This window comes from Lepidothrix coronata, unplaced genomic scaffold (assembly GCF_001604755.1).
Source record: "Lepidothrix coronata isolate B3197 unplaced genomic scaffold, Lepidothrix_coronata-1.0 Scaffold64, whole genome shotgun sequence".
Lineage (NCBI taxonomy): Eukaryota > Metazoa > Chordata > Aves > Passeriformes > Pipridae > Lepidothrix > Lepidothrix coronata.
This window is the reverse complement of record NW_016690244.1, coordinates 4,541,861-4,557,201: the sequence shown is the minus strand read 5'-3', so window position 1 is coordinate 4,557,201 and position 15,341 is coordinate 4,541,861. Positions and strand designations below refer to the sequence as shown.

The window sequence follows — 15,341 nt, the reverse complement described above, 5'->3', positions numbered from 1 at the left end:
TGGTACGTGCCTTTGGTAGGGTTGCCCATGCCAGACAGGTCAAAACTGTAGGGTCAGTTACAATATATCCACGGGCAGGATGAGCTCGTTAGCCTTCTGGCAGTCATCCTAGGAGAAGGACAACTCTTATTCCAAACCCAGGCAGATGGAGCTCATTTAGCCCTGTAAAGCCATCCATCTAAGAGAAGGATGCTCTAATTAAACCTGTGTCCTGAGGACCTCGCTGCCACTGTCCAAGCTCGCTCGGCCCTGGCAGATGAACCTTAGGATTAAAGGCTGGGTCCAGTTCCGCGCACACTGTATCTCACCTGAAAAATCCACTGCACAGGCTCGAAGGCCTTACCCGCATTTGCAAAGCCCTGTAGCGATGGGCAAGGGTCAAAATGGCAGGTGAAAGGTGCACTGGCAGCCGCAGACCCAACCCCGCATGCAGGCGGTTCAGGGCATTGGTCGTTAGAGGCTGACCGGAGATGACAGTCTCTTTGAGCAGCACCCTGAATGCCCAAGCAGCCTTTGGAGAGCACTGCTTGCTCAGTCAAGGCTGGAGATATATGACACTTCTTTTAAGTTTTATGCAGGTAAAGAAGTTGGTATTTTCTGGGGTTCGTTGGGAGTTTTTGTTGAGGATTTATTTTTTCTTTTTGGTATTATTTGGGTGGGGCTATTTGTTATTTGTAGGTTGGGGGGGTTGTTTTGGTTTTGTTTGGGGGTTTATGTTTTGGGGTTTTGTTTGTTTTTTTTTTAATTTCTGCAACTTTCAGACCACCCTGAAATGCCATGAAGTACATGAACAACATGGTGAAGAGAAAAGCCATGTTCCTGAATCCAGACTCAATAAGATAAATTTTTTAAACTAAGGCTTAATAAACTCTTGTCTTACATACACATTACATAGCTAACATATGAATCCTTATACACAAGACAAGGAAGTCAGCTTTGTATAGCTAACTCATTCCACAAACCAGTGTGTGGATTACAGAAAAACTAACCTCCTGTTTCCCTGGTTTCCTCCTTTTGAATACATGTTCTGTTTAAGGAGGGACTGACTACTAGCTTCTTTAAAACAGAGACCCAAAAGGGAACTATGCTGTTTCTTTCTATCCTTTCAGTAACTGACTTTACACACCTTAACAGGACACCTTAACTGTGACAAAGTTAGATCTCTGTTTATTGCTCTGTTTCAAAATGCAACAAGCCACCAAACACAAAAAAACTCATAAGCACAGCGTAGCAGCATCCTCCATGACGTTTACAATATTGACATGAAGCACATCTGCTTCACGATCCTTTGATTCATTCACAACTTAGTTAGAAACTTCTGATATGGACAAATTTTCTAACTTACGTGCTCAGTTGAAATCTAACAAAATTTTTTATGTTATTATAAATTCCTTTACCCTCTTCAATTGCAGACCTGCAATTAAAAAGAAAGATTACATCACAAGATTAATAAAATTATTGCCAAAAAAAAGTTAAAACAAAGCAAAAAAGCTACTAATTTAAGCAGCAATAAAAATGGCAGGAAACAAATGGAGTTGATGTTCTTACAATATTGGCGCTCATTGTTTTTTAACTTGACTATAAGAACCCAAACCATTCCCTGATTGTGACTAATCACAAGTTATTTTTCCAGCTGCTTAACTTTCAAAATGAAAGGTTATTAGTAAAATTGCCTCCTTGTTCAAAATTCATCATCATCCTTGATGAGAGCTTCCAATTCAGGTCAGATAATGTAAAAAGAAAAACAAACAAAAAAACCACAAACAACTCCACACACATACTTTAAAAAACAGAAATACAGCATGACTTTAGAAGACCATGTACTCTTACTGCACCAGAATGAAATATATACAGATCATCGCCTTAACCCCTAGCATGTGTCACAACTTGCCTATCACATTATCACAATTACTGCAGTGAGAAAGAATTTTCTAATACCCAAATCAAGCCTACTTTGATGCAAATAAAACTGATTTTTTTCTTCTATTCCCCCAATAGCCAAGAACAATAATTAATCAGCATTCCTCCTGTAACTAAAAACATTAAAGGGAGTGGAGAAGGATGTAAAACTATGGAAGTTCACACTTTTTTTTTTTCTCCTTAGCATTCATCACTCTTCTCACTTTCCTATTGAGAACCTTCCTGATGAAGGGAGCAAAACTGGATAAAGCATTCCAGCCAAAGCCTCAATAAGCCCACATGTCCTTCCTATGTAGTCTTCTGACTATGCCAAAATGATTCCCTTCTCTCTTTTGTTTGTGCATAACAGCACATTGCAGTTGGCTGAATTAGTATAGGAACCTTTTAACTCTCAGATCACCCTTTAACATACTGCTAACTAGGCAGATTTTCTTATATTGTACTTCTACATTTCACTTCTTCCCCAGGGTTAAGTGTCACTGTTCGAAACTGAAGTGTTCTGAGACTGATGCAAAATTTATTGCTAGACAGCAGTCCAGATCGGTCAACAATTGCCACCTTCAAAAGTCAGATGAATTAAAGTCAAAATAGGATAAGTTTAGCTGAGCTCTTTTTGAAATACACCAAACAAAAAAGGTGAACAAGTACAAACAGCTGGTTACCAGAAGCTGATAATCTATTTTCACCCATGATATATAAATAGTTCATATTCTTTTCCTTTTCTGCAACACCACAACATTTAAGAGTTGAAGACGAACACAGAACTATGTAAATTTTTTAAAGCTTGAGTGGAATGCTCCGTCACCTTTTCATAAATTTTATCCTTCTGACATAAGAAATTAAATGAAGATGAATTCTACTGACAGCCAATAGACTCAAAATTTCACTTCAGTTTTGTTTCCAAATATGCTACTTCCATAATTCTACTTGGAGTAGTAGAAATACAAGTTCCTTTTTATAGCACATACATGCACAGCCTCCTTTGTTACTTACATCTGATCTATGTATGAGTCCAAAGCAGAAAAAGGTCTAAACAGGTAAATACACGCTTATATTATTATAAACATACAAAAAACCCACAGAAATGCTTAGTTGCCCATTGCACTATTATGTTCCCACATCTTTTTTTTAATGGGATAATACAGGTGATCAACATAAAGATAATTCTCCTGACTTAGTGGAAAACTCATTTACAGCTGCTACACTTACAAGTTTGGGGAACTTCTGTTGGTTTTAACCCAAGCAACATCTTATTAAAACTATACAGTACCAGATATGTATATAAAGGGCACCTACATTATTGTCTGAAAATCATCATCCACGAGGATCATATCTGCTGCCTCCTTACAAACATCTGTTCCAGTTTGTCCCATTGCTACACCAATATCTGCAGCCTTCAGAGCAACAGCATCATTCACTCCATCTCCTGTCATAGCTACTACGGCACCATTATTTTGCAGGGACTAAGGAAAGGGAGAAGAGCTTAAATTAGGGATTGAAATAACCCATCCTATAAAATTATTCTAGATATAAGGCTTGTGTCATTGCCTGCCCTCCCCCATTTCTTATAATTGCATCATAACCTCCTAAAGAAAAAAGCTGCGGGTTTTCTTCTAATTTTTATACAAGATTTTAGGCTAAACTTCAGTTCATATATTCAGACAGCCTAAATTTTAAAGCCAGGGTATATAAAATTTGCCTTCAAGGGAAAGCAAAAAACTCCAGAGAAAGAATGAAGAGATTGTCTTGACATTTTAACATTATCGACCGCTTAGAAGTTTTCATGTATTCCAGCTGTCTCAGTGTTCTTTCTGTTACTTTTTTGATTGTACCAATTGTTACATTGAGTATGTCCCTCTTTGCTACCTTCTTTTGTTAACTTCTGTACAGAAGCACTGCCACAGACATGGCTTGAAATTCACGCCCTTTTATCTTGTCTGAGAGGAATCAGATATACGATTCTTTCAAGTTCCCAGTCAATTCAACTGCAATGTGACATAAAATCTCGATCAATCCTCAGCTCCCTCCACAGAAGCACAGTGTTGCCTACCAGTAGCTGCCTATTCCTTATGGGCACTAAGCACTTTTCTAGGTAATATTTTCAAACATACTTTACTTTCAAAGCAGATGCACTTCTGATTTCATCTTGACACACTGTAGCACATTATAATTCAAGTAAAGGCACCACAGGCAATACCCAGAGCAACAGTCCAGGATTTGAGCCTCTATGAGACGTACCTTTATAATTTTCAATTTATGTCGGGGACTGGCTCTGTAAAATACTGCAACCTGTTAAAAGCACAAAGAAGAAACAATGAAAATTTGAGAAATAAAAAGAATTGCACTGGATTTTATAAAACTAGAGGATAAAAAATACTATCAAGGGCCAACTGTATTCTTGTTAGCTATAAAGTTGAAGCACCAGTGAGCTGTTTTTTCAATTGAGTGAAATCCTTAATTCCAGATAAGATTCTAAGTGCATTCTGATAAACAGAGTTGGTGCTACTTATTTCAGGATAGAATATGCAATTTAGAAACCTTCTAAAATAATGAATTAACTGAGTTACAACAGCTGCTGGCCTTCCTGACTAAATTCACACAGGCAATTGCCATGCTGACTCTACAATTAATGTGCTTTTCTCTTATCAGGACTAGTGGCACGTTATTCAGTATATTTCAACTTTACCAGTTTCTGTATCACAATATTAACAATTGACATTTCATAGCTAATTAATAAAGACTCCAGATTAGAAGGAATAATTTTCAGATTTTTGTTGGTCTCTTGATTTCTCTGTAAATTTAAATTTGAGCACATGGAATTTAGTTTTCCATAAACTCCATACAGTTAGTATTTTTCCTTTTTAAAAAGCCTAACAAGAACTCAGACTTCTCAATAGTCACTTTAGACTGCATACAGGTATCAATATTATTAGTTGATTTTAATTAGTTCCTAATAAGATTTTAAGTAAACACCTTGAAAAGAAATTGGGTCTCGGGTCAAACATGCCTCAGTGAATTTGCACTAATTTCAGTTATTTAATGTGGAGAGCCCTTAAGAACGAGTACTGCCAAATAAACTAAAAATTACTACTTGTCACACAATTCTTTTTTTTCCAAGCTTCTGTGAGTCACTAAGGAAAGACAAGTAGCTGACAGCACACTTCTTGATTGTAAATATTGGCTTTTGGCTTGTTCATATCAGACTTAAGCACGCTGCAGTCTAATTTTGCAGTCTTTTGCAAACAGAGCAGCATTTTGATGCATAAATTTTCCAACACAGCTAAACCTGAACTTCAATTGCATTTGATTATGCCTTCACATTTACAACTTTGACATTGGTTAATCCATTTAGTTATTTAATAACTAAAAAGTATTAAGCAGTAACTTAATAAACAGACTCTTTCAAAATTCTCAACCAGTGACCTCAGATCGATTAAAATCATTAAAAACACAGACAGCTCCTCTTACAAAATATAAAACAATGGACTGTCTGAACATGCAGACTGTAAGGTTATATATATATATATAGTTTTTAATATATATATAAATATATATATGAGCTGGGTTACTTAGGAATAAAATAGTCTAATAATACAAAAAGGTGATGTTCACTGAGAGGTAGCAAAATGAACATTCCAATAAAGATACTGAATCATTAAAAGAGACAAAAATAATAAATCCACTAAAAAGATAATTAAGTTGAAAGAAATAAATTTTCATATTGTCATATGTCAGACCGAAAGATATTTATTAGAACAATATTATCTGTGTCTCAGAAGTTACACTGTAGCTTTCCACAGAACAAAAGCATTTCTCAATATATAAATGTATCTTTTACTGCATTTCAGTAAGTAGTATATCAAAACAAACCTTTGGTGTTATTTGAGAAAGCTGCTGAATATCCAAATCATCTATCTCTTCTCCAGATATTGCCTGTGAATTTTTGGAATACAACCCTAGTCGGCTAGCTGTAAATAAGTAATATAAAAGACATATTATAATAATTTATCCATTTAAGATGTTAAATATCCAGTTATATTTTTTTCATCCTAATATTTTCCGCAGAAGATCAGACCATCTTACTACATTATTGATTCAGTACATTGGAGTGAATTATCTGAACTCCTGAGTAACAAAAACATGCTACAAAGTCTATTCTAATCAGATATTTATTTGCTTAGTCTTTCAGGTCTAAAGGTTTGTAGCTCATTCTGTTAGGTTTCATATAAACAAACACAAGGGCTCAGTACTCTCAAAGAATTCACAGTTCAAAAATAACAAGACAGAAAATGAAAAATAACATCGGGGAGACAAGTTAAAAAAACCTCTGAGAAAGTACTGCAAATTTGGGGGTATACTTTTTATGTGCATATTCAACTGTTTGTTCACCATCCTGTTTGTAAAGAATTCACATTCTGGCTAAAGCGCTTGTACTTCAATGCACTACATTGCAAAAAGAAGTTGTTTGTTTAAATATTTATAATACTTAAATAGTACTTAAGCTTCAAACTTAGTTGTATGGACAAAACTGTATTGGACAGCATTAAAGTGCCATAGATCAATATTCCTTGTCACTGGCTATTTTAGTTCCTCCTCTTTGCCACGAGGCAGATATCCAAAGCTGAGTGTAAGGAAGGTGGTGTTAAGGGTGTCAGAATCAGAAATCAACTATATGCTATAACAAAATACAGTAAGAAAATACATAGCTTCAAAAAGTAAACATCATATTAACCAAATTAGAGAAATTACAGTTAAAGAAGAAACCAAAGTACCACTTCAGGCTAGGGTGTTGAGTTTTTTGTTTGATTTTTTCTCTCCTGCTATTTCCACTGTGCCACCCGTTAACCTAATATACAAAACTCACAAATATTAAAGACTTAATACTCACACTTCACAACTATTAGCTAAACAGAAAAAAAAGTAAAAAATGAAAGGAAGTGGCCTATTCATACCGATGGCAACTGCGGTTTCCTGTGAATCTCCAGTAACCATTTTTATTGCAACTCCTGATGTGATCAGTGTAGTAACAGCTTCTTTTACACCAGTCCGTGGAGGATCAATTATTCCCACAAGTCCCAAAAAAGTCAGCTGTCCTAACTCAGGACCAGAAGCTAAGGCCAGAACTTTTAGGAAACAAAGAAAGAATGTTACAATTTGAAAATAACATTTACACAGCATTTAAAACAACTGTTTCAAACTAGTAGGACAGCATAAAGCAAAAAGGTGGGAATTGCAATTTTCCTCTTTTTAGAACCTTGGTAGCAACATATGTTGAATATTCAGAATAGCCTACTTATGTATATGCCTGTCTTTTAGAGTAGTCTTCTTATCAAACAGTTGTATTCCAGGTTTTGAAGATAACTTTCCTATTCGTTCTCAGCTGAAAGAGTTTATACTTCCACTGTGTGTAAAGAGAACAACATCTAGCTTTGTGCTTTCTCTGTACATTTCTTTTATGCAAAAGGATGAAAGGGAGGGTTGGTTAATGTATTTATTTTCTGCTTTGGCATTTTTTCCTTTTATAGAGGCAGATTTCATTGAGTACCTGCTGAATATTTTCTGGAATGCCTTTTACAGTAGGATTCTTAATTCAAATAGATTTAAGTGACATTAGAGTTGCAAGGAAAAAGCAAGTTCACTTTTTTCAAAACATTATCCTAGATTTTTGTTTGACAGACAGAAAGAATGACTGTCTGAACAAAACAACACAAGGAGATGCCCCTCCTAGCATATCTTCTCAGATTCTAATAATTTGCATCTTAGAAATTTCCTGAACCACAGAATATCCACACTTTGGGAAAAAAAAAAAAAAAAGCTGTGTATGGACTTAACAGCCTAGAGTTCTCTTTACAGAGGCCAAAGAAAGCCAGTCATGTATAATCCTGGTCCCAAATCAACTTCTGACAATCATTTTCTGAAAAATATTTTCTGTTATATCTAAAATCTTACACAGCTTGTTAATATAGAAGATAATCACAATGGCATCTTCTCACCTGCAATCAGTTGTGCTAGCCTAACTCATGAAGGTGGAAGGAGCCAAAGTAATAGAAAAATAAACACATTCATGTTCAAAAAAGTCCACAGACATTTATAATAAGGTATGGAAGCTATTAAGTAGCAACTTACCATTCATTTATGGTCACATGCATGACAGGAACCAACAGTGCTTTTTCTCACCCTTTGCAGTTTAATTACGTTATTATACAGGCCTAAAAACTAAACAACCCAGTGGCACTTACTGAATAAAAAAAAAATCCTAGTGTTTTTGGTTGCTCTTGTTTGTTGCTTTTTTTTTTAAACAGTAAGCAGTACCATTTAAAAAAAAACCCTGTTATTTTGAGACACTGAAACAGCCTTACCTCTAAGTCCTGCAGAGCCCATAGATGCCTTCTCTTGCTGGTATTGCTCTCTCTGTTGCTGAACAAGAGGTAGGGTCTGTCCCTTACAGTTATACGATGTACAGTACCTAATGACTTGTTCATAAGCACCTTTCATAAAGCAAACTTCGGGTTTGTCCTGAAAGGAAAAAGAATTGTTGTGTGCACACACGTGTACATATAAGGACACACACACAAGTACATACACACATGGACACATAAGAATGGCACATCTGTACTTTTGCTTAGAGTCTTCAGAACATAATGAAAATCAACCTTGTAAACACAAATTCTGTTCTTTTCAGTATCTCTACACAGTGTTTGTTCAAGAGCAGTAATGTCAAAACAGCAAAGCTAACAATCAATATCTCATTTCAGTAGACACAAGGCGCATTAGACACAGTCACAGTGTAGACTAAAGAGGCCATGCAAAGTCACTTTACAGACTAAAGAGGCCATGTGAAGGACAGAAATTAAACCTACACAGAACATTAGACCTGAAAAACCTTCAGCTCATCGTCGGACCAGCTGCACAGGTAAATAAACATCACCTGCATCCTTGTACCAGGCCTAACAACTCTAATATCTTCCAGATAGCCATCTAGCCTTGATATGATGATATCGAGAGACTGCGAGTCCACCACCTACCTCAAACACTTAACTCTAACGCTAAATCAACTCATTCCTTCCCTTCCCCCATTTTCCATTAAGAACTGCTGCCTCAGCTCAATTTCCAATCACCAATCACTCACCTTCTCTTCAGTTGAACTAAAAAGCATTTTTCAATGTATCTATTTTCCCCCTGTGAAGGTATTTATGCACAGTAGTCAAGTTATTTCAATCTTTCGTGATAGGCTTAAGTGATAAGAGCTCCAAGTTTCTAAACCCACTGTATTTTCTTAGCCTTCAAATAGTTTATGCTCCCTTTAAATCTGTTACCAATTTTTCAACAATCTCATAAAATTGCTGATTCCAAAACACAGACACAGTAAATCCTTGTAAGATTAAAATCTTATACGAGTTCCTGCTCACCACTCTGTATACAGACATGAATCATCAATCATATAATCCATATAAATAAAAGGAGTCAAATGCTTCGCTCCCAAAGCAAAGATTTTACTGTGATACTTGAACACTGTCAGCAAGCCTGGTTTTGGTCAGAAGTACTAGGAAATTTTCCATAAATCCAATATAAAGTCTGCTGTTGCACATAGTGTCTAGAAGGCTCCAGTTATCAGACTGGCAGAGATTATGTCAATACTTGTAACAAAAACATTCAGATTGGTCTAAATGAAACATGAAAGCAAGTATGTATTGGAAAGCACCAGAAGACAGAAAAATAGGTTAAATAAATTGTATTATAATCCAGGATAAAATTTGTCAACACTGTGGACATGAGGTCTGCATCAAAACCAGAAACTCTGTTTTCAAACAAAAGAAATTTTACTACTGAACATCAATGCATATTCTTGCTCTTAATTCATTATGTAACTAAGCAGCACTGAAACAGCAAAAGATTGGCAGAATTGCTTTAGATGTTTGAGGAGGGAGAAGGAAGAAAAAACAGGCAGGTCTACATTCAAGGCATCAGCTTTCAATATACTTAAAATAATTTCCCAGTATGCCTTCTAAAGAAATAATTTCTTGCTATTCCTTATCTCCACTTCAGAGCTTGAAACTAAAACTGTGTCTTTTATCAAACCCTATTTCCAGGACTGTGCACTACTGCCAGCTTGCCATAACTTCTGAAGGGAAAAATTAGGATATTAATCAAAGTAGATAAATGTTCCACAAAGCCAGTGCACAAGGAAATCGTCATTGAAGTTTACCTGCTGTGTTCTGTGAATGCATTTTACAGCCATCCATTTCTGTTCTGAGCTGAAGGGATATTCAGCCTTCCTTATGTAGTCTTCCTGGAGCCCATCTAAACCCATCTGTATAAAACAGAAGTACCACTACAATGTGAGGACCTTTTCTTTTCAAACAGGTGTGCAATTTGTTGACTTGTTGAGACACCTCAGCTGACAAACATCACATCGTTAAAAACCAGTTTCATCTCCAAAGTTGCTTTTGTGTACACTATTCCAATTTACATACACTTCTGACAAACCAACAGTGAAAGCACCTATCAACTTCTTTCAGGTTTCAGCATGAGTCAGACCATTTAATGCTATTTCTTATCTTTGATCTAAAGATAAGTCTTGCAATGGCTAGCAATATAGTTCTTGGTTTGACAAAAAATGTCTATCACCCTAACACATTTTTTTAAGTACCTTTTATATAATTTCTCTGCTAGAAGTGCCTACAAAATTGTAACACAAGACTATGGCAAAAAGTCTGGAGAAGGCAAGACTGATTTGAAGTTTGAATGACCGAATCTGAAATGACTTTTTTTTTTTTTAGTGATCAGGATCACCCAAGCATTTAAACTGAAACTAACCATGAAGACTCCAGACAAAATGCTTTTCATTTCAAATGCTATTCTGTCCCCAGCCCTGATGCAATTCGTTGCATTCCAGGCTCTACCCTTAACCTACTCCAAGGGAAAATGCCAATTCAAGAAGATGCAAAAACAGCAGCCCGCTATAAACCACTCTTAGTACTTACAGAGCTTCCCATCACTACCTCCCTTTCCAGCAACAGATGTGAAAGATTGCTGTTCTTTTCAGTTTCAACTTTTCAAAATAACATTGCTCTTGTCCTTTCCAGTCAAAGACTGGGGACTCAAAATGAGTCTCAGCAAAGTTACAACTTATGCCTGAGTTACACACGGAAAGACTGTCATACGTTCATCTTTTAATGTTCTTGAGTTCATTCACCATCATAGACAAAAAAAAAAAAAATCAAGTGCTAAATCAAGTGCCTTGTCACATTTCTCAGTAGCTGTAATGGGTGTGTCACAACATTATACAGAAGAAAAAAAAAAAAAAAGGAAAGACACCTCCATCCTTCCTCCCACCAAAAAAACCCAAACATTTCAGCACAGTGTCCACAATTCAAACTAGCTGCGCTCTGCACTTGAAGGGAGCTATAAATGCTGCAGGCACCTATACATCAGTTATCAGCTTCTCACTGCTTCTGATGAGAAGCAGGAAAGAGACATCACAATCAACATTCAACAGGTAAATTAGTTTGTGGCAGGTAAAAAGACAGTACTAAGTGCAAGAAGATCAAAATAGAGATTTTACTTCAGTCCTAAGTATTTTTTATTATCCATTAGAACACCCAAGATTTACAACAAAGAAACAGAGGAGATGAGCAGCTGCAATACAAATCTAGGAGACCCAAAGGAAAAGAAAATGAGAAAAACAAAACCACAACTTATTTCTACACACTTCCCACATGCTATGAATCGAAAAAGCATCATCAGGCACTCACCTTCATAGCAAGTGCAATTAAAGCCCCTTCTGTTGGCTTCCCCATGAGTGTGTTGTTTCTAATCAAAGCATCATTGCACACGCAACCAGCCTAAAAGTTGAGGAAGGAAAGGGGAAAACAGAACACAAAGTAAATGCCACACAAAGTTCTTGTGCTACATCATCAATTAAAACTCACCTCTCTGTGCCAAGATCTTACCTCAACAATTTTGCTAATGGATGGGTTGTTATAACCATGAATAACTTCACCATCGAGCATCACTTCTCCAAACCTGTTATAACCTACTCCAGTAACCTGCAAAACAAGCAGCCAAACTATAAACTACAGAAAAATTTTAAAAGTCCAGTCATAATGATTGATTTTACTCAGTGTGCATGGATTCTTCTTACTCAGCTTCTAATGCAGCAACACTGAGTTCAATGAAATACATTAGAGACTAATTTTTTTAACAAGTATCAATTTTATTCCTTAGCATAAATAAATGCAGTGTATATTGTTTCCTTACAGTATTAGGCATGCTTTTTTTTTTCCCTTTCTTTTGCTGTCTAATTTTTGTGTCCTATTCATCTTTACCCTGGTTAATAATGCATACCCCCTGCAGAGGAACGGAAGTATAGAGCAGAGTCCTCCTTTCATCCAGTAAGAAGAAAAAAAAAAAAATCAGTTGAACAACCTCTCAGTTGAGACTTCAGGGAAGTGTTAAAACCAATAAAATTGTATTTTTAGTGCATAAAAACCAGGCATCCCACTAGGATCCTAAAAAAAGTCTTCCTGTCTCCAGCATTAACAGCTAATATGTTTCAGAGTCATTTTAAGTTCTTTTTCCATTAGGATAAAGGAGTTAATTTGACTCAGATACAACTGTGCTAGTAGTAAAAGAAAAGCAGTTACAGTATTCCTACAGTATTCTAACAATAAAAAATAGCTATCAGGATATATAAGTAAACATAGATAAATAATAGGAAACAGTAAGAAAAAATGCCAGTATTTATGCTTACAAAAGAAAACAAGACCATCTATTAACTGTACCGTGGAAAACAAAACCTGATCAAGGAGCTAGAGAATTCAAGAACTTATTTAAAACACTCCCAGTTCCACACCTCACTGCTTTTCCACTCTGCTGCTTTTGCTTCTCTTTTGTGCAATTACTTCAACTCCCCAAATTCAACAACCACTCTTTCATGTCCTACTCCTACTTCCAACTCCATCTATTATTAAAAAAAAAACATGAATGATAGTACATATTCAATGTGAAGGATTCACACAATAAACTCTCTTTTAGCCAAAAGCTAGATATCCACATTTTAAAAGTTTGTAACGTAAATTTTATTTTTATGCACCTGAAACAGTAAAATAGCCTCAACTTTCTACACTGAAGAAAAACACAATCTCTCAACTTGCCTTTGTGCTCTATCTCAGCATCTGTCTCTTATTGTGATGTATGGCCATCAAGAGATGTAAGAACTTAACATATTATATAAAAAAGTTCTTCTGTAACCAGAAAAGGCTTGGATAACACAGCTCAAAGGCTGCAATACTAAATGAACTGAAGAGCAGAAATGGTTGGAAGTTGAGAGACAGGAGCTTGGTGCAATAAATTTACACTTTCTTGACAGATGCTTTACCTGCAGTGTATTCAAGCATGTTTGAGCTAATATACAAAACAAAGGAAAATTCAAGCCTAAGCATCACACTACATACCTCAGCATGCTGCCCATCAGAAGTAAAAATATGGGTAACAGTCATTTCATTCTTTGTCAGAGTTCCAGTTTTATCTGAACAAATTACGTTGCAGCAACCTGAAATAACCAATTAACATTTATAAGGCAATGCTTGTTTAGAATAACGTAACTAACAAAGCCAAAAGTATTCAAGACAAGCAAATTTCTAGAAATACTGCAGCTGTCTGTGAAACAAAAAAAGTGAGATTTAACAAAAGACAGCAAATTTTCAAGTATTAATGAATAATCGTACAAAGTACTTTGTAAGTTAGTCCAATAAACAGAAAAAACCTAATTAAAATCCAAAGTTCACAACTCATCCAAAGTCCTTCCATTCACTACTTCTCCTTTATTTTATTCTGCTGTATCTCAAACTATATTACTGAAATCTCAATTGTGATTCCTGGTGACAAGGAAAATTGAGGCCCTGCTTTACAGCAGTCATTCCTCTTTATTAAAAAGTACAAGATCTATCTAACACCAGCCACAACACTTTCGTCACACAAGTGTGACTTACTGATAAGTTTGCAAATTTCAATAAGCTTGAAAAGATTACAAAAATGTGAGATTTCTATATGCCTTTTTAACTCAGGAATGGAGATTCGGATAGATTGTTGCAGCATCTTGACGTTTCTGGACAGGACAGCAGGAACTGCAAAAGCAACAAAACCCCTTGCAACACTAACAAAACTCCACTAGAGGCATTGGAAAAAAATATTTCCAATGTTCAAATGCAAAAAGAAATTCAAATGTATCAGAATTATTTAACTGAGTTTTTCTGTTCCATGTTCCGTGCTTTACATTTTTTACGATTCAACCCGCACACTGAATGTTTTTGAGCTTAAATGTTTTTAAATGATTTTAAGTTTTAATATGAGCAGCACAACACCCTGAAGGTGCACTATGATTACAAAGCTTTTTCTAATATTCAAATCTGGATTCGTTTTCTACTGTCAATATCGTTCCTAAATTTACACCAAAAATTCTTGGTTTGAAAATAATTTCACAAGTCTTATTTAACAGGAACATCTTACAGCAAACAAGTTTAAAGAGTCTATATAGGCAATCACTCAGTTTAGAGTATTGCTAGCATGGCATGCTATTAACTGCTCATTTCAGTTCAAAAAATTAAGTAATTAGAAGGCCCACAGAAACATCTACCCGAATTGCTACTGTGTAATAACCCATTCGATTTAGAAATGTTTAAAGATGCCTCCACATTGCTAGCAAAATAAGAATACCTGCTTTATTTTTATCTTTAGTCATCAATTCTTCTGTTGATTTCCAACATTTGTATCAAAATACTATGTCTAAGTTAGTCTAGTCATACCTAAAGTTTCAACGATAGGCAGTTTTTTTACAATAGCTCGTTTCTTCACCATTCTCATCACACCAAGGGCCAGTGTCACTGTTACCACAATTGGGAGTCCTTCAGGGATTGCAGCTACAGCCAAACTGTAATGAAAGTAAATATACAAATCTTGTTTTGGAATATTACACAAGATTACATAGTAATTATGCATTTACACTTCAGAACACTGTTTTTGTAGCTGTCTGGTCACTGAGGTTAAAACTGAAAGGAAGAAGCTGCCATGTGATTCTAGATGTATACCATTCATTAAAACATATCAACTGAAGACAGTAAAAAATGAAATAGATTACTTCTACTCATTATTTATGCAAAAGTATGAAGAAATGTTGGGGTGAGGGAGAAATCGATTGTATCTATTTTGCCTACACAAAATACTAATCAGGGCTGTGCAAAGCAGCCCAAACTGGTAAGAATAAGTGTAGTCAGCACTAAATAGAACTAAGAAATGCCACAACTGATCCACAATGGCTACTGCCAGATCTTAATGGCAGCAATTTAAGTGAGGGAATGGCACTCTTAAAAAACAAACAAATAAAAAACATGATGACAGTGTAAACAAGATCACAATAACTC

At 35.7% G+C, this 15,341-nt stretch overlaps 1 protein-coding gene across 11 annotated transcripts in view; it reads right to left on the bottom strand.

Annotated features, from left to right (window-relative positions):
- ATP2C1 (ATPase secretory pathway Ca2+ transporting 1) overlaps window positions 1-15,341 on the bottom strand; it is a 65,467-nt gene that overhangs the window by 9,687 nt on the left and 40,439 nt on the right. For all 11 annotated transcript variants that reach the window (XR_001875315.1, XR_001875316.1, XM_017817964.1 and 8 more), the window contains 11 exons: window positions 14,727-14,851; window positions 13,377-13,474; window positions 11,874-11,969; window positions 11,676-11,765; window positions 10,127-10,231; window positions 8,280-8,436; window positions 6,873-7,043; window positions 5,791-5,888; window positions 4,159-4,209; window positions 3,217-3,383; window positions 1,346-1,414 (listed from right to left, as the gene is read on the bottom strand). Coding sequence is in view for 9 of the 11 variants with exons in the window: in XM_017817964.1 (XP_017673453.1) it covers window positions 1,346-1,414; window positions 3,217-3,383; window positions 4,159-4,209; window positions 5,791-5,888; window positions 6,873-7,043; window positions 8,280-8,436; window positions 10,127-10,231; window positions 11,676-11,765; window positions 11,874-11,969; window positions 13,377-13,474; window positions 14,727-14,851 (1,227 nt within the window). In the remaining 2 variants the exon portion in view is untranslated. The remainder of the gene's footprint in view (window positions 1-1,345; window positions 1,415-3,216; window positions 3,384-4,158; window positions 4,210-5,790; window positions 5,889-6,872; window positions 7,044-8,279; window positions 8,437-10,126; window positions 10,232-11,675; window positions 11,766-11,873; window positions 11,970-13,376; window positions 13,475-14,726; window positions 14,852-15,341) is intronic.